Source organism: Ochotona curzoniae, unplaced genomic scaffold, assembly GCF_017591425.1.
Source record: "Ochotona curzoniae isolate NIBS_2020 unplaced genomic scaffold, NIBS_Ocur_1.0 contig_883, whole genome shotgun sequence".
Taxonomy (NCBI): Eukaryota; Metazoa; Chordata; class Mammalia; order Lagomorpha; family Ochotonidae; genus Ochotona; species Ochotona curzoniae.
In genome coordinates, this window is record NW_024466599.1 from 51,696,977 (window position 1) to 51,719,762 (window position 22,786).

The 22,786-nt window shown below is 47.5% G+C and overlaps 1 protein-coding gene across 1 annotated transcript in view; it reads left to right on the top strand.

Annotated features, from left to right (window-relative positions):
* Nucleotides 1–22,786, top strand: part of MERTK (MER proto-oncogene, tyrosine kinase) — a 95,457-nt gene that overhangs the window by 16,208 nt on the left and 56,463 nt on the right. The window contains exons 2-4 of the mRNA XM_040993528.1: nucleotides 2,362–2,779; nucleotides 11,806–11,906; nucleotides 14,440–14,613. Coding sequence (XP_040849462.1) covers nucleotides 2,362–2,779; nucleotides 11,806–11,906; nucleotides 14,440–14,613 — 693 coding nt within the window. The remainder of the gene's footprint in view (nucleotides 1–2,361; nucleotides 2,780–11,805; nucleotides 11,907–14,439; nucleotides 14,614–22,786) is intronic.

Genomic DNA, 22,786 nt, shown 5'->3' on the forward strand with positions numbered 1-22,786 from the left:
CCTACAGGTGCAATCTCCCATATAAGAGGCAAGGTGAATTGTGAAGACTGCAGACCCTGCGTGAGGAAGTCGAGCTCCTTGAGGGAGTTCTGTAGGCCTGAGATCAACAGGCAGAGCAGTCATTATTGCAGAAAACACCCCCAAATCTGACAATGGTGGAATTTGGGTGGGACCCTGGAATGCAGTCCCTCTCCACCTGCAAAGAGCAGAGGCCCACACCTGTGGTGAAGTTTGCCTAGTATGCAGGGGTGACAGGTGAAGGAGAGACCCCTCTGGGGAGCTTGCTGATGACCACTCGCTGGGAAAAGTGAGTGAACCCATCTCATACACTCACCTCTCTGGATGCCTGAGCTTAAGGTCAGCCCATGTCATGAGCTGACTCAGACGGCAACCCTGCCCCAAACATAGAGGGCCCTATACTCCCACACCCACTGAGACCTGAGGCTAAGCAAAAGCAAGGAATCCCTTTTTGGATTCTTCCTTCCTTCTTTTCTTTTCTTTTCTTTTCTTTTCTTTTCTTTTCTTTTCTTTTCTTTTCTTTTCTTTTCTTTTCAAGATTTACTTATTTTTATTGAAAAGGCAGATTTACAGAGAGAAGGAAAAAAAGAGACAATTATCTTTGTCAGCTAGTTCACTCTGCAAGTGACCGCAATGTGCAATGGCCAGAGTTGAGCCGATCTGAAGCCAGCAGCCAGGAGCTTCTTCTGGGTCTCCCATGCAGGTTCAGGGTCCCGAGGCTTTGGGTCATCCTCTACTGCTTTCCCAGGACACAAGCAGGGAGCTGGATCGAAAGTGGAGCTGCCTGGACAAGAACTGGTGCCCATATGGGATCCCAGCAGTTGCAAGATGAGGATTTAGTCACTAGGCTATTGCGCAGGGCCCTTCTTGGATCCTTGACATTTCCTGTCCTCCACCTGTTGTTCATTCTGTTTCCCAAAGAGGTACAGCCTAAATGCAACAAGCATGAGAGTAGCAGTCAGACCCTCCAGACCTCCCAACAGAAAAGGGCCCGGAAGGGCACAGCTCTGGAGAGGAGGGAGGGGAGCCCTGTGTAGGGAGGGCTCCTTTCCAGGCCATGGCCTCGCTGGAGGAATAGGTACCGCCCGGGTGACTTAGCAGGGAAAAATGCCAGGTTCCTCCCTTCCGTCCCCAGATCTCATTGTAGCCCCCACCCCCGTTAGCCAATTAAGGATGTAACTGAATGTCCATACTAAAAATGGTTGTTTGTCTGAAATTCAAGTTTGACTTGGCATCCTATGTTCTTTGCTAAATCTGGCACAATCCTAAACCAAGGCTGTACTGCTGCTCCCTGCACACACACACACACACACAGAAGAGCCCGTAAGATGTGACATCTTGATCAGGGATAGACCCCTATGTGTACCCCAAATTATCAACCCACAATTCAGAATGCAGAGCTTGCATGTCTCTTACCTGTCTGACTTCCCCATTCCCTGCCGATCTGTTTGAAAAAATCACCAGCCAAGAATGTGTGCTCAAAAAATGCCATCAAAACACTGAAAGTACCACTATTATGAGCCAATATTTTTAGAAATACTTGCGGGCCTGCTGAAGTAAAAACATTTCCTGGTTCATTCCAGCAGGCAGACATTTGCTGGAAGTCCCAAGTCACCCTGTCACAAACTTTAGTTATTGGGAGAAAAAAAAAAAGGACACGTTGTCTTCTTGGTGAGTAGCAGCAACCTCCTAAAGAGGACTGACCGACTTGGTCACACATTGTGCGACTGGGCAGGTAATACGATGGTTGGAGGTGGGCATAAAGATATAGAAATCTTGGAATGAGTTGGTATGGGTAGAAATTATTTTTGAGGGTATTTGCATTTCTTTTAGAAAGAAGCAAGAGAAAGACACACTAGCAAGGCAAGTTAAGCCACTGCCTGCAGTGCTGACATTCGATATGGAAACTGCCTGGCTGCTTCTCTTCCAATTTGAATCCCTACCAACGTGCATGGGAATGCAGCAAGTGCTTGGGCCTCTGAAACCTACATAGGAGACAGGGACAAAACTCCTGACTCCTGGCTCTGACCTGGTCCCATCCATTTTGTCTAGGGCCATTTATGGAGTGAACCAGTGAAAGGAAGAGCTCTCCGTTTCTCTCTCTCTCTGCCATTCAAATAAAAGAATAAACCATTAGAAAATAACAAAAGAAAGAGGCAAGTGAGGAAACGGCTGAGCTGGCAATTGAGAATGGATGTCCAAAGTGTGTATTAAAATCTGCTCCTTTTTTCCGAGGACACTCAGGATCCCCAGTGCTCCCTGTGGCCAAAGAAGTTGACAGCTAGCTTGGAAAACTCTTCTCCCTTATCTGAAAAGCTAAGTGTTGGATGTTCTGTTCCACAGCTGCTGCCGAGGCACCAGAAGAGAGCAAGCCCTACCCACCGTTACCAGGAGCAGTTCCAGGGAGCCTGCCAGCTGACTCCGCACCCTTGTCTTTGGCTCACACCAGTGGCTACCAGCCCATCTTGATGCCTTCGCCCACCCAACCTGGAAGAGCCCACCCAGGAAATGCAGTTCTTCCCCAGGTGACCTCTTCTGGGTCAAAACTACCTCCTCTTGCATTTAATCACACGGTTGGACACATAATACTTTCTGAACACAAAGACATTAAATTCAATTGTTCCATCAATATACCAAATATGTACCAAGACATCGCTGTTATTTCTTGGTGGAAAGATGGGAAGGAATTGCTTGGAGCACATCATGCAGTTACACAGTTTTATCCAGATGACGAAGTCACAGCGATAATTGCTTCCTTCAGGTATGTATGTTCTATCTTCTTTTGTTCAAAATTTTTTTTTAAAGATTATTTATTTTAAAGGCAGAATTACAGAGAGGGAGAGAGAGACAGAGATCAATGTTCCACTTGCTGCTTCACTCCCCGGCTGGCTGAAACAGCTGGGACTTGACATACATACCCAAAGCCAGGAACCTGGAGCTCTTACATGGGTGCAGGGCCCAAGCACTTGGGTCAGCTTCTGCTGCGTTCCCAGACACATTAGCAGGGAGCTGGATTTGGAGTGGAGTGGTTAGGTCTTGCACTGGTGCCCATATGGGATGCTGGCACTACAGACAGTAGCTTAACTGCTACATCATACCTCCAATCCCACTTCTTTCTTTTTTTAATGTCATAGTGCTGCTGCTGACTCAAAAGCCTCCAAAGAATAAGAAACTTTTTATTTTTAATCAATCTGCTGTTTACTTTGGAGCAGGAGTGAAGTGCCATCTTTCGGCCAAGGGCCATGTGGACAATTATAGCGTCACTTGCAGGCATATACACACATAATAAAAACTAGCCTGTTGTAGATTTATTGACTTTTGAGTCTTGCCTGTGATCGCCTCGGCAGGGCCAGATCAAGTGATATTGTGGGCCAGACTGCCATCATTCTTGCTTTAGCTGGTAGATGAACACATGACAATTTTTGGCCTCCTTTATATATGTTACATATACGTTTACTTCTTTATTTGGAAGAGAGAGAGAGGCAATAAGCTCTGCCATTCTGTAGTTCATTCCCCAGATGCCTAGAGCTGGGCCCCTCCACTTCAGCAGCAGGGCCTCAAGTATGTAGGCCATCAGTTGCTGCCTCCTAGAGTGTGGGTGTCACAGGAAGCTGGAGCCAGGAGTGGAGTCAGAGGATGCTGCACCAAAGGCCCATCCAGAGATAATGAATTCTAACACCAGATGCTCAAGATGGCAGGCATTTGGCCTAGTGGCTAAGACCTGCATTCGATATTGACGTGTCTGGGTTCAAGTTCTGACTCCACTCCCAATTCAAGCTCCCTTTGCTCGTACACCCTGGGCTTCCTGACCCTCACCTGGCCCATCCCTGGCTGCTATAAGGCATCTGGGCAGTGAACAAGCAGATGAGAGATCTGTCTTTCTATCTTTCAAATAAATAAGTAAAATAAATAGATAAATACAATAAAAAAGAAATACATTTAAAATGAGCTTCCTCCTCCCACCCGTTCCTACCTTTGGGATTGCTGGTTTACCAGATGTAATTGGGAGCTACATCCCCCTGAACCACTCGTCCTATCAAGTGTGGTGAGACCCAAGAATTCTACCAGTACCAGCAGTGGCTCTGAAAGGATGTGAAGAGACACCACAAAGCGAGTCATCTCTTTTACCTGCTAAATTCCCTGACCTTCCTGCTCTCCGCTGAATCCCCACTGCATACCCATCTAGCAATTCTAGGTTTTGTGAGAGCTAACTGGATGAGTTGGGGGGGTGATGGTAACAGGGGTCAGCCAAGCCAGGACCTGTGTCTGAGGTGCTCAGACCTCTCACAGGTTGGGCTCCCCTATTCCCAGTGCCTCTCCTCACATCCCGTAGTATTGTCTTCCCTCTGAGTTAGGAAGAAGGGCTTTGTCTTGTTCCTGCAGCCAGGACTCTGCTATGCAGTTTCAGAATCGGGTTAGCCCAGGGTCATCTGACACTCACAATGAGGTCAGAGCCAGGAGAGGTGAGAGCCCAGGCGAGAACCTGTTTCTGCCATCCCTCTGCTCCAAGGAGGAGTCCACTTTGATTTGTCCTGTTTTCACTTTCCCTGACCTGACACTTGGCATAGTCCCATACTGGGTCATATCCTTTGATGAATCATTTTATGTTTCCTTTTCAAAAACCACGGCTCAGTTAGCACAGGCCTAGTGACTCTGGCAACATGTAATTTGTCTGCATTTCCACAGGATGGACTAGTTTTGCATTTTTGTCCCCACATTGTAGGTTTGATCAGTGGGTCACTGTATTTGTTGTTTTTAAAGATTTATTTTATTTTTATTGCAAAGTCAGATATACAGAGAGGAGGAGAGACAGAAAGGAAGATCTTCCATCCATTGATTCACTTCCCAAGTGACCGCAACAGCCAGAGCTAAGCTGATCCAAAGTCAGAAGCCAGGAACTTCTTTTGGGTTTCCCATGCGGGTGTAGGGTCCCAAAGCTTTGGGCCGTCCTCAACTGCTTTCCCATGCCACAAGCAGGGAGCTGAATGGGAAGTGGGTCCACCAGGATTAGAAGCAACGCCCATATGGGATCCCAGTGCATGCAAGGCGAGGAGTTTGCTGCTAGGCTACCGTGTCAGGGCCTAGTCTATTTACTTTTTTTTTTTTTTTAAAGATTTATTATTTTTATTGGAAAGGCGGATATATAGAGAGGAGGAGAGGCATAGAGGAAGATCCTTTGTCTGGTGGAACACTCCCCAAGTGGCCGCAATGGCCGGTGCTGTGCCGATCCGAAACCAGGAGCAAGGAGCTTCTTCCAGGTCTCCCATACAGGTGCAGGGTCCCAAAGCTTTGGGCCATCCTCAACTGCATTCCCTGGCCACAAGCAGGAAGCTGGATAGGAAGCAGGGCTGCTGGGATTAGAACCGACACCCATATGGGATCGCAGAGCATTCAAGGCAAGGACTTTAACTACTATGCTATCGCACAAGGCCCTAGTCTATTTACTTTTAATGTAATAAAATACCAGAGGCAGGCCAACTTATAGAAAGAAAGGAAGTGTATTCACCCAGAGTTTGGAGGGTCAAGGGCTTGATGCTGACGTGGGCTCAGCTCTGGTGAAGGAACTTGTTGGTTGCATTACATTGTGGACAGAGATCATGCAGCCCAACAAGAAGGCAGTGAGGGGCTGGGGCCCCGCAGTCTCCTTCCAGGGAACAGCCCCAGTGAGGCCCCTAAGGACTGCCCACTAACTCTGAGGACCAGGTACCCAACATATGAACTGTGGGGGTAAGCTGTATCCAGATCGCAGCCACAAGGCAAAGTGCACAGCTTCCATGTCTCCCCCTTGGTTGCCACACACCCTGCCTGTGCTTTTGGGCAGCCCATCTAAGCCAAGGGCAGAGGCTGCTCTGCCTTTGGAACTGACAGTTTTGTTTTCTGCATCAACTCCAAAAAAGCAGATATTTTTCTGTTGTACAGGCACAGCTTTCAGTGAGAGAAGTATTATCGTCATTTAATACTAAGTGAGTGAGTTGCTGTTTAAAGGCTTAAAACAGCAGAAACCTGACCCAGGGGCTTCCGTGGGTGTCACTGGTGGGGGAGCATAGCCCTGCTGTCTGCCCCTCCTGCCCATGTGATGGCACCTGAGCTGCCACTTTTCCCTGGCTTTCTTTCCCAAGAAAGGAGTCCTTGTGTCCAGGCCCTGGGACACTGCTTGGTCAAGGGCTTTCCCTGAGTCGCCAAAAGGGGTTGTAATTGTGGGTTATGATTAACTCAAGTGTCCCGGATAGAGGACAGGGAAGCCCTCCAGCTTAGGAGCAGCTGCTCCCTGCCTAGGTGGAACATTCTGGAAAGAAAGTAGCCATCCACTGGGAGACTGAGGAGGTGGAGCCTGGTAGCAACTGAAGCAAGAGCAAAATCAGGTGCCCCATGAGCTGGCACATTTACTTTTTTGGGAGATTTGTGACAAACGGAAGTGTTTGTCCTATTTTCTGGTTAGCCTAGGGATTCCCAGTGCATTTGGGATTCTGGCATCGCTCTCAGTGGAGAACACTGACAGGATTTTGAGGATTTCCTCAGTGAAGCTGTTTATTGGGTGGTTTGGGTCCCCTAACATCCTGTGCCCATTGTGGCTTCCTGTCTCTGTGCCACGGGCTGCAGACACCATGAGTTCCTGTATTTTCAAGACCCCTGCTGCTCTGCCTCCCAGGGGTCCCACCGAGGCCTGCTGCCAGGTCTGTATCTCGCTGCCTTTGGTGTCAGGAAAGGTAGACTCTGGTGAGCCATCAACATGAACACCTAGGAAATAAGAACTTGGTTTCCTTAGCTTAAATCGTCAACTGGAAGAGTCACTATTAACCATGGATGCCCAATGTCCGCTTAGTTGCTTTGTCATTACAAGAGTTCCTCTTGGGTCCAAGTGCCTCACAACTGGGTCACCCACTGCATGCAGTGGGGCTGGTGAGACAGCAAACTACCAGTGGACCTTTGCATTTCTTTTGAATTCTTTGAACATTTTTATGGCGGTAAAATGTGCATACAATGAAATTCGCCCTTTTGACCCTTTTGGGATGCCTGGTTCGGTGGCATGGTTCTCGTTGTGTGGCCATCACTGTTGCCCAGGGTTCTCCTGTCTTCTCACACTTGCGCTTTGTACTCCCAAATATGAATTCTCCTTCCCTCCTCCCAGCATCATACAGTGTACCATTGTGCTGCGTGCTTTTAAGAAGATGCTGGGGCTTATTTGCCATTCTTCAGTCGCTTCTGAGCAAGCCAGCTGGGTTGTGGCAGCACAGAGAGGCAGAGAGTCGCTGAGTCTTTGTGGAAGGAATGTCCCTGGGCCAAGCCGACTGAGGCTATCCTGGCATGATGGGCTTGTGCTGCCGTGGCCAGGTGGTTCCTGTCTAGACACCATGTCTAAGTCCGTGTCATTTCTTTCATTCTTCCTGCTTCAGATGTTTGACCAAAATCTGATGAGAATTTTATACCCCCTTTTAAAAAAGGCAGTGCATACACATGGTAAAGTATTTCAAATGGTTCAAGATTCTCTCCTTTATGCCAGCTCCAGCCGGCCCTCTCTCCTCTGAGAAAGTGAAATTACCTCTCTCTTATGTACCTTGTCAGAGATAGTCGATCCACATTCAGCCCTTGGATGTTAGTCTGTGTGTGCCAGTCCCCAGCGTGAGTGTAAGGCAATAGGGTATTACTCAGTGCTGTGGTTGCATCAGTACTCCAGGTTTACATTTTTTGTGGCAGTGGAAATTCTGTTTTCAGCTGAATCATGTATCATACTATAATTATATTCTATTTTTGGAATAGCTTTTTTTTTATTTCCCTGAGCTTAATGCTTTCCTTGGTTGTTTGCAATATTTTATTTTATATATGTGAATATGTGTGTGTGTGTGTATATATTTGAAAGACAGAGTTATAGAGAAAGACAAGGAGAGAAGGATCTTGCATCTGCTGTTTTACTCCCCATAGGGTCACAGCAGCTAGAGCTGAGCCAGTCTGGAGCTAGGAGCATCTTCCAGGTCTCTCACATGGGGCAAGGACATAAGCACTTGGGCCATCCACTGCTGCTTTCCTAGGTAAATTAGTAGCGAGCTGGATGAGAAATGGAGCAGCCAGGGTACAAACTGGCTTCTATAATGGATGTTGGCACCACATTATGCCACAGTACCTGTACCTCTTTTATATATTTTTAAAGTGTTTATCTCTGTGTTTATTTGAGAAACACACAGAAAGAGAGAGATGACACTTATGTCTTTTGGTTCATTTTGCAGATACATACATACACAACAACCAGGATTGGGCTGGGCTGAAGTCAGGTGCTGGGAACACAACCTAGGTCTCCCCCATGGATGACAGGGAGCCAATCACTTGAGCCATTCCTGCTGCCTCTCAGTCTGCACTTACAGGAAGCTGGATTCAGAAACAGAGCTGGGTCAAACCCATGCATTTCCATATTGGATGTCCCGAGTTTGTTAGTTATCTAAATATCAATCACACCCTCTTCCTGAAACCTTAAAGGAAAATCTTGTATGGATCCTCTTTCACAATGAGAAAATTGTCTGATTTTTTTTCCCCCTTTAAGAGATTCCTTGTTTCACTGTCTCCCTCTTCTGCTTCAGGCTGGACAGGTTGCCCTCCCAACTAAGTCTTGGCTTCCATTGGAACCCAGGTCCTTATTGTTCCTGGCCTTTCTTCCCCAGCATTGGCACAAAGTCTGTTCTCCACTGACCTCCCAAGACATGCATGACTCAAAATGCCATTTCCCTGCCCTCACCTCCAGCTGGTTTGTCAGGGTAGGGAATCCAGAGGGTGGTGTATCATTCACAGTGGAGCCCCTGCTCTCTTGCTGTGCTGCCATCTCAGGGAACTGGTCAGTTCTGGGCCATCTTGAGTTAGCCCCTGTCTCCTTTCCAGGTACTTTCTGGCTTTCCTCTTCAACAGGATTGTGATGTTAGACAGCTGTTTGGGGCTCCTGGCCTTTTCCACTGAGCATCCATGGAGTGTAAGCTTTGCGATTCCCCAGACACAGCCATACTCTTATCCTAGCCCCACACCACATCCTATACTCCCAGTAGCAGCTTATCCTTGGATGTGTAGAAGCAACAAGGAGAACGTTTATGGGAGATTTATGGAAACATGATAGAAATGGGTCTGGGCTTGCGCATTGACCCCAACACCTGTCCTCTCTGAACAACGGCTAAACACTTCCTGACACCGGTGGGCCAAGTCACAGTTTCCATTACATTGCCTTAGTGTTCTGCAGCTTCCTTTTCTCTTTCATCGCTGAATGTTCCTTGTGGGTTGGCCTACAGTATTCCTGGGCATGCTGTGCAGCTTGATTTCTACAATCCCAGATGAGCTGCCCACTCATTAACTTGTTCCTAATTGTTTCTTAGGCTCTGCACAGGTGCATTGTCATCCCTGGGTGGGGAGCAGCAGGGCTGAGCTGCCTGCCCTGGGCTGGACTGGACTTGCTTCTCTCTCTGGCCCTCACTTGCACTGGGATTCCTGTGCCCCTGAGTCGTTCTGCAAAGCCTGCTGCTACTGCAGGGTCCCAAGGCCTTGAGCTAAAAATGAATCTTCAAAGGCAGAGCTGTTCTCTTCCAGTTTAGCCTCACAGGTCACTCTGTTGAACCGTCAGGGCCTTGAGAGAGTGGTACCTCTTTTAAACCCGTGGCAAGAAGCCTTGGTTTCCTCTGCAGCTGTAAAGCAGACCAGGCTGGTCAGTTGTGCAGAATCTGAGAACTGTTAAAGATCAGGGTCACATGCCTTTAGTAACAGCCCAACGTGGATCATGCACCTTTCTGGACACGTGATTCTCTTCCTGTTTATTTCTCTATTAAAAAATTTGTCTTATTTATTTGAAATGCAGAGTTACAGAGAGAGGGAGAAAGAGAGAGAAATCTTCCATTGCTGGTTCACTCCCCAAATGGCCACAACTGCCAGAGCTGGACTGGTCTGAAGTTAGAAGTCAAGAGCTTCTTCTGGGTCTCCTCTGTGGGTCCAGGGGCCCAAGAACCTTGGTCATCCTTTGCTGCTTTCCCAAGCCATTAGCAGGGAGCTGGCTCAGAAATGGAGCAGCTGGGGCACCAAACAGTGCCCATAAGAGATGCTGGCACTGCAGGCAGTGGCTTTATCCATTACACCACAGCACTGGCCTCCTTATTTCTTTTTTAAAAGATTCATTCATTTATTTGCTTGAATGTTTCAGTTTCAGAGAGGGAAGGAGACAGAGAGAGAGGGAGAGACAAAGAGAGAGAGAGAGAGAGATTTCCATCCAAAGCCAGGAGCTAGGAGTTTCATCCAGATCTCCCATCTAGATTGCTGGGGACAGTACTGTTACCAGATTTAGGGAAAAATAGGTAGGTGATGTTACCTTGGACACCTCAGACTCCTCCCCGACAACAGTTCTAACTGATCCCAGTCTTGACATGTGCTATAAGTTCTTTGGCTCTGTGGTGCACCCCCAGATGTGTGACTGACACAGGACAGCTGCACGTGCATTGGTGCTGCCAAGAACTAGCGTTCCGAAGTGCTGACCAAGGCACAGCTCAGATACCAGCCCTCCCTTTTCCAGCCCTGGAAAGGTCCACATTATACACTGGGCAAAGCACACCATGTGGCTGGGAAGTAGAATTAAGTTCTAGTCTCAGAAGACCATCTGGAGTCACTCCTCACTCTTAAAGCCTCTAATGATTGTGACTTCAAAAACAACTCCAGAGATTTCCAGCACATCTTGAGTCCCCTGGTAGAGAACCACTGGTGAGGCGTCTACCACAGAAGACAAGACAAAGGGGAAGTGCTGTGCTCTAGCTGCTTTAACTGTTGTGGGAATGCCAGCATCCTGTAGCAGAGTGCCTGGTTCAAGTTCCAGTGACTTTCTCTATCGGCTTCCTTGTGGTAGTACGCACCCTGGGAGTTAGTGGACAATAGTTCATGTATTCTGCTACCCATGTGAAGACCCAACTGGAGTTCTGGGCTCCTGGCTTCAGTCTGGGCCAGCTTTGGTTGTTGTAGGTGTTTGGGGCGCAAACCAGTGAATGGAAAATCTCTCTCTGTGTGTATGTCTCTTTACCTTTCAAATAAAAGAGAACAAATAATGCTTTTTTTTTTTTAGACTACTAAAAGATGCCCTCACCATGTTGGAGGCCCAGAAATTCCAGGTTCTTGTCTTCAGTACATTAGAGAATTCGAGGACAAGGTGCAAACAGATTAAGATTAGTAGGGGAACAAGATTTCTTGGTCTTAAAGCGAAAGCACACACTCAGAGAGGAGCCAGGCCATCCCTTTATGTGATCTCAAGACCTGGGAGGGGGTGATGTTGGGGGCGAAGTTCCCAAGAATCTGGTGACTGCCCATTATTTGGCCTTTTAGGAAGTCTCAAGTGTCATGGCATCAGATGCATGATGGGATTGGGAGTGTCAGCCTCGGTAATTTAATGGTAATGATATTATAACAGGTTGTAGGTGATCTTGGAGACCTAGTCAGGACGTGTGACTAGCACGGGTCCTGGGCCCTGGCTTTGCTGTGGCGGTAATTTCAGGTTTCTATCGTGAAAGTTTTAAGAACAGCCTTAAAGTGGGAATGTGAGTGTGAGGTAGGGTGACATGTTTCCTCTGGCTCTTTCTCTGATCCCTGTCACCTCTTTACCTGGAACAACAGTAACTTCTAGGCTGATGTTTGACCTACCAGCTGGGTGGGTATCATCGTCTTGCCAAACAAATGTAGAATTAGCCATCACAGCCTGTGGTAAAGCAGTGGAAGAGCTTTCTGCTCCTCTAATAGGGACTCCAAGAACAGCTCCCTATAAACACTTCCGTGTGTTTTTCTTTGAAGCATAACCAGTGTGCAGCGCTCAGACAATGGATCCTACATCTGTAAGATGAAAATAAATGATGAAGAGATCGTGTCTGAACCCATTGACCTCGAGGTCCAAGGTAAGATTGCGAGAACTGTTTGTTTCCGAGCCTGCTGCATCGAATGCCATTGCACACTCCAGAGTTAGGCCTGCCTGTTTATAACCATGGGAATCTGTCAGATCTTGCCAGGCGATTCTGTTTCAGTTTCGGAGGATGATGAAATGAACTCAGTTCTTGAAGTCTAAGCTGTGCTTTACACAGTAGAGAAAAGCAGGATAAGAAGAGATTAGGTGTTTCCTTGTCTCTAAGTTATTGACTCTGAAAAGACTTCCTGTTAGGAAGCAAAATTTTGCATTTTATTGCCCAGCTCTCAGTGCTGCCAGCCAATTCATTCACTTTGTCGAGTGACCATTGACTTACAGTCTAGCATGTTTCTCTGTCTCATACGTGTGGATGGTAGTATAGGGGAGAGTGGGTGATACTCCTGGTCTGGCCCAGCAGCCCACCCTGGGGCTTCTTTTGGGCTGTAAAATCAGGCGCATGTTTCAGAGAAATCTCATGACATCACATGGAGGTCAGTGAGGATGACATCAGGCGAGGGAAAGGCAGTCTGTGCCTCCACTGGAAGCTGAAATCTAGAGGGGCCTGTGAACTGATGCCTGGGTGATGCTGAGCAGTGAGCTCTGGGTCTGGGGGCTTGCATGCCTGCTTCTGCCATGGCAGGCCCTGTCACAGAAGTGTGTGGTAGAATGAACCCTTGTCTTTACTGTGAGTGGTTGTTTGCTCACGGCACCAGCCAGGGGTGCTTTCCAGGCCCTGCTTCTTGTTCGCTGTGAGCAAAGCTTTCTGATCACTCTCTTTTCTACTTTCTTCTGACCTTGCTGCTCACAGGCTTTCGAGCAGGCCCATCTAACTGTTCATCCATTTGTGAACCTGCTCTTAACATGCACAGAATAGACAAGAGGCCTGAAGAAGAGGGAGGAGATGGTGAGGAGAGCATAGGTACAGTAGATGGAGAAGGCAGGAGTTGGGAGGCGTGGCCCTGCAGAGAAGTCTCCTCCAGACACTTGCTCTAAGTCCATCCCAGACAGCGCAGCTGGTGCTCAGGATCTGCCTTAGGTGAGCTTCCTGCACTTGCTGCTTGTCTGGGAAAAAGGCCTAAAGGACATCCTACTTGTCAAATCCAAAGTGGGGGAACATGCCCAAAGCAAGAACACATGAAGTCTGGAGTTTTGTAAAACCTTGTGGGTTGACTCTGTAGCATTTCAGGTCAAGCCACAGCTTGCAATACCGGCATCCTATATGGGCACCAGCTCCAGTCCTACTGCTCCACTTCTGACCTTGTTCCAAATTAAAGGCCTAAGAAAGCAGAGGAAGATGGCCTGAGTACAAGGTCCCTGCCACCCATGTGGGAGGCCTGGATGGAGCTCCTATCTCCTGGCGTCAGCCTGGCCCAGCCCTGGCCATTGCAGCCATTTGGGAGAGTGAGCCAGCAGAAGGAAGTGCTCTCTGTGCGTCTATAATTCTGCCTTTCAAATAAATAAAGTAAATCTTCAAGGAAAAAAAAATATACCTTGAAATGAGGAAAGAATCTCACTAAACACCACCCCCCATACCTGTTGAACCAGCTCTGTGAGTTCCCAACGCACAGCTGAGCTGCTTGGGGACACTTGGCTGGACCCACTGAAGGTTTGGCATGGGCCGCAGATGCTACTCAGTGGCTTTCTCTGACAGATTCCTATGCTTTTCCTTGTGGCCCTGATCCTGGAACTGCGTAGAGGATACTGGGATGGAGGGTGCGGGGCTGTGCCTACATGGTTCTCACAGAAACATGCCTTGATGAGTGCACAGCCCTTATGCACACATGAGGATTTTAGAACTAATCTCTGTGTGAAAATCATACACGTGGTAGATTCTCAAAACGTGGCTGCCCGACTGCATACCTTTGACTTGACTGATTCTTTTGGTAAGAAATATGGAAAACCTGCCAGCCAAGACTGGCGGTTGGAGCAAAACTGGGCTTCGGAGCTGTCAGTGGCCTTGCTTCTGGTAAAACCAGTTCTGAATCATTGTTAACAACAACCCCCTTCCCTGCCAGAAAGTGCCCTAGAAAGCCGGCTGCAGGCGGAATTAACCGCTGTGCTCTTTTCTTGCTCAACCTTTTTTGTTTCCAGTTTTTATTTACTTACTTGAGAGACAGAGAGTGCTCTCATGCACTGATTCAGCCCCCAAATGCCCCAAACAGCTAGCACTTGGGCCAGGTCCAAGCTGAGAGAAGGGAGCTCACCCTAGATTTCCCATGTGGATGGCCGGGACCCAGTGCCTGGAGCCATCACCTGTGGCCTTCTTGGGTGTGCACTAACAGGAAGCTGGACTGTGGAGCTGGGAGGACTTGAACTCAGGTACTTTGATTTGGGATCAGGGCATCTTAATCAGAGTCTTAAGTGCTAGAAATTATCCTCCCACCCATCTTACTCAGCTTGACAGGGTGAGAATCGGCCATTTCAGATCTGAAGTAGTGCATAGGATAATCACAGGCTTTCCAGTTTCCATCCCCCAAGGGCTTGCCTGGCTACAAAACATGACATACTTTCACTGAACTTCTCTACAGGGCTTCCTCATTTTACTAAGCAGCCCGAGGACATGAACGTCACAAGAAACACAGCTTTCAACCTCACCTGTCAGGCCGTGGGCCCTCCTGAGCCTGTCAACATCTTCTGGGTTCAGAACAGCAACCGTGTTAATGAACAGCCTGAAAAATCTCCCTCTGTCTTAACAGTGCCGGGTAAGTCTGAACATTGTGTCCCTTTGTTCATTAGCTGAACAGCAGGAGGAGCCAGGAGTTTGTTGGCTATTGCTGTATACATCCAGTAGGGCAGTGAAGCAGGTTAAAAATGCAGGTGTGGCAGTTGAGGATAGGAGACTGGGTAGATGGGGAAAGTGGGTTGGAATGGCAGGAGTGAAAAAATCACAAGCCCGGGTTTGGAAGTGGGTCTGTGGCCTCCATGGTTAAGTGGAGAGATATAGCCAGAGTGCCTGAGCCCAAGCCGCAGGAATCTGGCTCACCTTTCCCATGGCAGCCCAGCAGCCTGGCAAGTGGTGGGCTTAACAGAAACACTGGGTTAAAGATCTCTGTGGGGTTGGCATAGCAGGAAAGTGGCATGATCATTGTCAGGTGTTGCAGGCAGCTGGTGAGTCACTGTGGCTGAGTTGACATTCCAGGGTCATCTTGATTTCCATCCAAATGAGAGGCCCCTGGCCTCATTCTCCTACCCTCGTGACAAGGTGCTAGCCATGGCTCCTGGTGGTTGCTGTGCAACTGAAGCCAGCAAGCAGGCTCCTCCGTGGCTCCTCTCCTGGCTGAATCTGCGGGACCACCTCCCTTCTTCCTGTCTTCACACTTGGGAAGATGCTTTGGGAGGAAGTGCTGTGTGCCTCCTGCTGTTCCACAACCTGAGAGCAGGGACACACTGTCCTGACTTTCCTACCACTTCTCCTCCTCCCGTGACTTTAGAGGAGTCCTGAACTTTGGGGTGCCCCAGCTCATTCCTAGGCCTGCTGTCTTTTGCTCTGAGACACTCCCCACTGGACTCTCCCTGTGGTAATAACCTCGAACTCTACATTTCCAGTTCAGACTCTCTTGAACTTCAGGCCCATGTACCCGCTGCCTCATTGGTGCCTGCTGGAATCATTGGCTCAGGGTCCCAAAGCTTTGGGCCATCCTCGACTGCATTCCCAGGCCACAGACAGGGAGCTGGATGGGAAGTGGAGCTGCCGGGATTAGAAGCGGCACCAATATAGGATCCTGGTGCGTCCAAGGCGAGGACTTTAACCGCTACACTGCTGTGCCAGACCCTCATTGACATCTTTTTTTTTTTTTTTTTTTTTTTTTTTTTAAGATTTATTTTTATTATTTTTTATTGGAAAGGCGGATATACAGAGAGGAGAGACAGAGAGGCATTTCTTTTTTTTTTTTTTTTTTTTTTTTTAAGATTTCATTGACATCTTAAAATGAATCTTTCACTCCCTCCCGTTCCTTTCCTCATTTTTTGTTGAGCACATCAGCAGTGCCACTTGTACATTCTATATAGTCTGTCTTTCTGCCATCTGCATTGCTGGCACTCTGGTTCTCATCGCCTGTCAGCTTCCAGCACTGCCACTTCACAGGCTTTCTAGCAGATCTCCCAGCCTGGTGCCCACTCCCACCCTCTCTCCCCAGCAGCAGAACACATCTCCCACCTGCTGAAAAGACCCCTGGAAGCCTCTTGATATCTCAGACTGTGACCCAGGCTCTGTCCTGCCTTTGCCTTTGCCCTGTGCAGCTCTCCAGTCCAAGCCCGCCCAACCTTCTCTTGTCTGAACTTTAAGTACCAGTCACTCTGATCGATTGCTTCAAACACATCATGGGTCCTCCTTCTTCACGACCTTTGACACCGTCTCGGCTGTCTGTCTGCAATGTTTTCCTGTCTGCCCTTCATCCCCTGACACAACTCAAAGATCACTTCTTCAGAGAGGTCTTCTGTGATTTTGCTTGGCTGTTTTAGGTCCGCCCCACCCCTTTATTGCTTCCCAGTCACACATTGTCTAGGGCCAATTCTTTGCACTAGTCCTAGCCTGTACTTACTCTCATTCTTTGTTTGATTTCCGTGTCTGTTTCTTAAGAAATGTGTGCTCAGTAAGCCCAAGGACTTTGTCTCTTCCACTCACCACCACATTCCTGTACTGAAAGCTGAGGCTGACTCACAGTAACATCCAGTAAACACTGGCAGCAATGACCAGTCAGCATACTCCAGCCCCTAGGTACTGTCACTACGTCACTTTTCTTTGCAAGAAAAGATGCGTTGATTTTTATCCTTACATGAAAGGCAGAGAGAGAGAGAGAGAAAGACCTTGTATCTACTGTTTTACTTCCCTAATAGCTGGAACAGCTGGACCTGGCCTAGGCTCAAGCCAGGTGCTCAAAACTCAACCTGGGCCCCCTTGGTGGGAGATAGGGACCCGGATTGCTTGAACCATCATCTGCGCCTCCCACAGTACGTGTGCATGAGCAGGAAGATGGGTTGGAGGTGGAGCAAGCGGGATTTGAAGTAGACCCTTTCATGTGGGATGTGGGGCCACGCAGCAGTGCCTCAGTGCTACACCAAGTGCCCACCCTTGAGTCACTTTTCTAATCCTTCATTTAAAGAGGAATGTTATAGATTTCTTTGCCTTCATCTGGATTTTCTATTTTTCCAAGTTGCCGATAATTATATAACTTGTTGAAAATCAATGAAGATGGGCCTGGCAAGGTAGCCTAGCAATTAAAGTCCTCAATTTGCCTGCACTGGGATCCCACATGGGCGCCGGTTCTAATCCTGGCAGCCCTGCTTCCCTTCCAGCAACCTGCTTGTGACCTGCGAAAGCAGTCAAGGACGGCCCAAAGCCTTGGGACCCTGCACCCACATGGGAGACCTGGAGAAGCTCCTGGCTCCTAGCTTCAGATTGGCTCAGCTCCAGCTGTTGTAGCCACTTGGGGAGTGAATCATCAAACAGAAGATTTTCCTCTCTGTCTATCCTCTCTGTATATCTGACTTTCAATAAAAATAAAATGAATCTTTAAAAAAAAATGAAGTTAAACACAGTTCACCCTCTCTAGGATGATTAAGTGCTCCAAAGTCCCATAAGGATTTGTCATCACTGAGATAAAACCGACCGACAATTCAGTGTCTAGAAGTTGTTATGTACAGTGTAGCTGGCGTTTTCCCGTATAACCACTGTGTCAACCAGTGCTCCTGGAGTTGCCTTCAGCTGAGAAAATTCTTTCCTGGTCGTATCCATGTAATTGTTACCTTCCCAGGCAGCACTGTTCTGATGTCTGTCATCATAGGTTAGTTTCATGCCTTCTTGAATTCCAAATAAACAATTTAAAATAAGCATTTTTTGGTGCTAAACTTCTTTTGCTGCATGTGGTGCTTTGGAGATTCAACCATGGCACAGCATGCATCGGTAGTGTATTATTTTCCATGGCTGGGAATGCTCAGTGATCGAGTACACTAATTTTGTTTATCCGTGTGTTTGGCCAACGTTTGGGGATGTTTATGGCTGTTGGCTACTATGAGTAAAGGAACATTGAATATATATTTTTTTAAAGATTTATTTTTATTATTTTCTCATTGGAAAGGCGGATATACAGAGAGGAGAGACAGAGAGGAAGATCTTCCGTCCGATGATTCACTCCCCAAGTGAGCGCAACGGTCGATGCTATGCCGATCCGAAGCCAGGAGCCTCTTCTGGGTCTCCCACGCGGGTGAAGGGTCCCAAAGCTTTGGGCCGTCCTCTGCTGCTTTCCCAGGCCACAGGCAGGGAGCTGGAAGGGAAGCGGGGCTGCCGGGATTAGAACCGGTGCCCATATGGGATCCCGGGCGTGCAAGGTGAGGACCTTAACCACTTGCGCCACTGCGCCGGGCCCTGAATATATTTTTTTAAAGATTTATTTTATTTTTATTGGAAAGGCGGATATACAGATAGGAGAGACAGAGAGGAAGATCTTCCGTCCGATGATTCACTCCCCAGGTGGCCGCAACGGCTGGAGCTGAGCCAATCTGAAACCAGGAGTTTCTTCTGGGTCTCCCACGTGGGTGCAGGGTCCCAAAGCTTTGGGCCGTCCTCGACTGCTTTCCCGGGCCACAGGCAGGGAGCTGGAAGGGAAGCGGGCCACTGGGATTAGAACTTGTACCCACATGGGATCCCAGGCATGCAAGGCAAGGACCTTAACCACTGCGCCATTGCGCCAGGCCCGGAACATTGAATATTTACATGCAGGTATTATAGAGGGACTTGGGCAATATGTTGGAGTGAACTTTCTGTATCCTGTGTTAGGTGTAGGTTTAACTTTTTAACGAAACCATCAAACCGTTTCCCAAAGTCATTATGCTTTGTTATCCTCCCAGCCACAGCGGGGAAGAATTCCAGTTACTTCATCCACATCCTTGTCAACATTAGATGTGGTCAAACTTTTTTTTTTGGTTAGATTTATTTATTTTTATTGGAAAGTCAGATTCACAGAGAGGAGGAGGGACAGAGAGGAAGCTCTTCTGTCTGTGGCTTTACTCCCCAAGTGGCCACACTAGCCAGAGGTGAGCCAATCTGAAGCCAGGAGCCAGGAGCTCTTCCGGGTCTCTCATGTGGGTGCAGGGTCCCAAAGCTTTGGGGTGTCCTTGACTGCTTTCCCAGGCCACAATCAGGGAGCTGGATGGGAAGTGGGATTGTTGGGTATGAACTGGTGCCCAATAGGGGATCCTGGCACATGTAAAGCAAGGACTTTAGCCACTAGGTTACCGCACCAGGCTTGTGATCAAACTTTTTAAGTTCAACATTCTAACAGATGGTGAAATGTGGATTATCGTGCTTTTAATTTGCTTATCATTTCCCTGAAGTTTAATTTTAGATTAGGTTTTCAAAAGGCTTTGGCATCTTTTCACGTGCTTGTTAACCTATCTCATTGGCTTTTTGGTAAAGGGTCACTTCCTGTCCTTAGCCCTTTTCTATCTAAATCTCAGCCTGAGCGTCACCATTTTAACAAATAATCTACTGTGGTTGTGTTTGCTTCAATATGGATCTTGTAGATGAGTTTTAGGGAGAAATAATTGCTTAATATCGATACTTCCAATGTGTAAATACATTGTATCTATTGATTTAGGTCTTTAATTTCTCTTAAGAGTTTTTGTATAGATGTCGTGTATGTCATTAAATTTTATTCATTAAACCTTTTAAAATATTTATTTATTTTTATTTGAAAGACAGAGTTACACGCAGAGAGATTTTCCATCCATTGGTTCACTGCTTACATGGCTGCAATGGCTGGAGCTTCTTCTGGGTCTCCCATGTGAACACAGGGGCCAAAGGACTTGGGCCATCTTCCTCTGATTTCTTAGGCACATTAGCAGGGAGCTGGATGGGAAGTGGAGCAGCCAAGACTCCAGCCAGTACCCATGTGGGATGCTGGCACTGCAAACGAAGACTTAAGCTACTGCACCAACATCAAGGCAACTTGGTGTGGTAGGTTAACTTAAATTTTAAGATATACAGTGTAACATTACTGTCTGTTCACACAACCACCATTTGTGTGTGCATAGGAGGGAGATCCATACATTTCAAGCATACAGTGGAGTGTTTATTAACTATATTCCCAATGTTGTTCATTAATCTTTACTGATCCTCCATGATTGAGGCTTTACATCTCTTCAATACCTCCTCTCTACCCCACCTCCACCCTGCTCCTGATAACCATCATTCTACTTTTTTTTTTAAGATTCTACATTCAAGTGAGATCAGGAAATAGTTTTCTTTCTGTCTCTGGCTTCTTCATTTAGCATGATGACTTCCAGGCCCATCCATGTTGTCTCAAATGACAAGATCTCTATAAAAGGCCGAGTAATATTTCCTGGTATAAAAATGTCTTTATCCATTCCCTTGATGATGGACTAGCAACGAAATGTTACAGCAAAATCCAGAGGGAGAGTGCCAGCATCGTTCCCTCCACCTCCCCCAGCTGGCATCTTACAATCAGACATAACAATCAGACATAGTGGAAACCAGAAAGTCAACAGCTCACTGGCCAAAGCTTGCTCATCTTCCACCCAGTGTACACATATTCTTTCTTATGCGTGTGCAGCTGCAAGTTGGCACATGTGTAGCTTTTACAGCCACTGCTGTAATAAAGGCTATTTTTAAAGTATGCTGTCAGGTTGTAAGCTGCTTAATTCCTGTATTCTATCATCTTTATAAAGGAAAAACATTTAAATTGAAGAAAGTGAGGCAGATGTTGTGGTGTGTCAGACTAAGTTGTTCCTTGGGATGCCTATAACCTATATCAGAGTTGCTGGGATTGAGTCCCACCTCCACTTCCAATCCAGCTCCCCATAATAATATGCCCAGCCGAGAGCATCTCACGGCTCATGTGCTTGGGTCCCTGCATCGGTGTGGGAGAGCTGGGTGGAATTCCAGGCTCTTAGCAGTTTAAGCCTGGCCCAGCTGTGGTGTTGGGGTTAGCTGGGGAGTAAATCAAATGATGGAAAATTGTGAAATTGTATGTGTGTGTGTGTGTGTGTGTTTCTCCTCTCTGTAACTCTTCCTTTCAAATAAACAAATAAATAAGCAAAATTAAACTAGCATGTAGGATCAGCGTTATGGCACAACAGTTTACGCTGTTGCTTGCAGTGCTAATTCAGGTCCCAATTTCTCTGCTTCCAATCCAGCTTCCTGTTATTGTTTCTAAAAAAGCAGAGAAAATGGTTCAAATTTGTGTGCCCTTACCATCTAGGTGGGACAACCAGATGGAATTCCAGGCTTCTGGCTTCAGCCTGGCCCAGCTCCAGCTGTTGCAGCCACTTGGGGAGTGAACCAGTGCAGCTCCGCTTTGGAAGCAGCAGCTCAGCCAGCCGTGCACAGCAGCAGCCCCTGCACTGTGTTTTCTGGGGAGGCCTTTGCACATGCTGTCTCTTCTGTCCAGCCTGTCTTCTTCCTGCTGTCTATCTGGTGAACTCCTGTTCATCTCCTGCCACTCAGTCACGGCTCTTTTCTGAAAACCTCCCTGGTCAGTGTGATTACACCTAGCGCATTGCCTTGTCCATGAGAACTGTGTAAATGAGTGAATGAACTAATGAACAGGTGGACAAACGACAGTCTCCGAGGCTTAGTCCTTTCATGGGGACAAAGGAACATAGTGAAAGGACTTGTATTTGTAAGGTTGTTTTTGAATGGATAGTCCATCTTGTTTCTTTTATAGCTCTAGCCAGAGCTATGACATGAAGGGACAGGACTTTCATCTACCCATTTCACAGACTCAAAGGGCTTCACCAAGCCCACAGGGAATAAAGCACAGGCTGCTGGTGGCAGGGCTTCCGATGGGGCTGCTTGCACATCAGCATTTGCTAGCTGTTCCCAAGCATCTGGCCCCTGTTACTCTGTAAAAGAGCTCCATGAAAACTTACTTAAATTTTTCTTTTCAAGTACTTCATTGTACTTAAAAGGCAGGAAGACAGAAAAAGAGAGATGGATAGATAGAGAATTGATTAACTCCCCCAAATGCCTGCCATAGCTGGGCCAGTCTAAAGCCAAGCCTCCCGCATGAATGGCTGGGACCCAACTGCGTGAGCCAGTACTGCTGCCTGCTTGGATCTGAGTTAGCAGCAAGCTGGAATCAGGAGGTGGAGCTAGGAGTCCAAGTCAGATACTCCCATGTGGGATGCTCTACATCACAAGGCCAAGCAGACACCCCGAAATCGATTTTAATCCTGGAGGAAGCTCCAGCTGGATGTTGAGCCATTCCCAGTAGTTCCCACTGGGGGATCAGGTGCTGTCCTGAGACATCTGTGGAGTGAACTCAGTGCCTGCATCTCAGCCCCGTATCTGCCAACTTAAAGGAGTGGGTTTTCACCAAGGGATGCCACTGTGTCCTGAAATTAACCTTAAAGTATGCTTTTCTAATTCCTTCTATTGAGAGAATGCCAAGTAGGGAAGTAGTTTAAATAGCCTTGGTGTTTGTATAGCATTGAGCAAGCATAAAGGTCATGTGCATTTCCCCTCTTGATAAAAGTTGGTTTTTTCCTCTGTGACCTAAGAGCTATCTTTAAGGGACAGGAGCAAAGAGGTATTTTGGCTGAAAGTCTTCATTCTGAGTGAATAGAACCTGCAAGGTGCATGGTGTATGATTCCACTTCACTGCCATTGCGTGACAGGAGTGTGGTGCTAGAGAATAGATCTGGCACTTCCAGGGGTTAGGCTCAGGCTTGGAATCATGTTCCTGGAAGCAGGACTGGGAAGCTCTTTTTGTTTTTTTGGTTTTTTTCTTCTGCCAGGGGCAGGAAAAATGTGGAGATTTAAAATGGCTTCCATAGACCATACAACATCAATTTGAAACTTACCCTGCTGTAGAGTTACTGGGTTTCTAGTCCCACCTGCAGCAGGCTTGGCAAGGC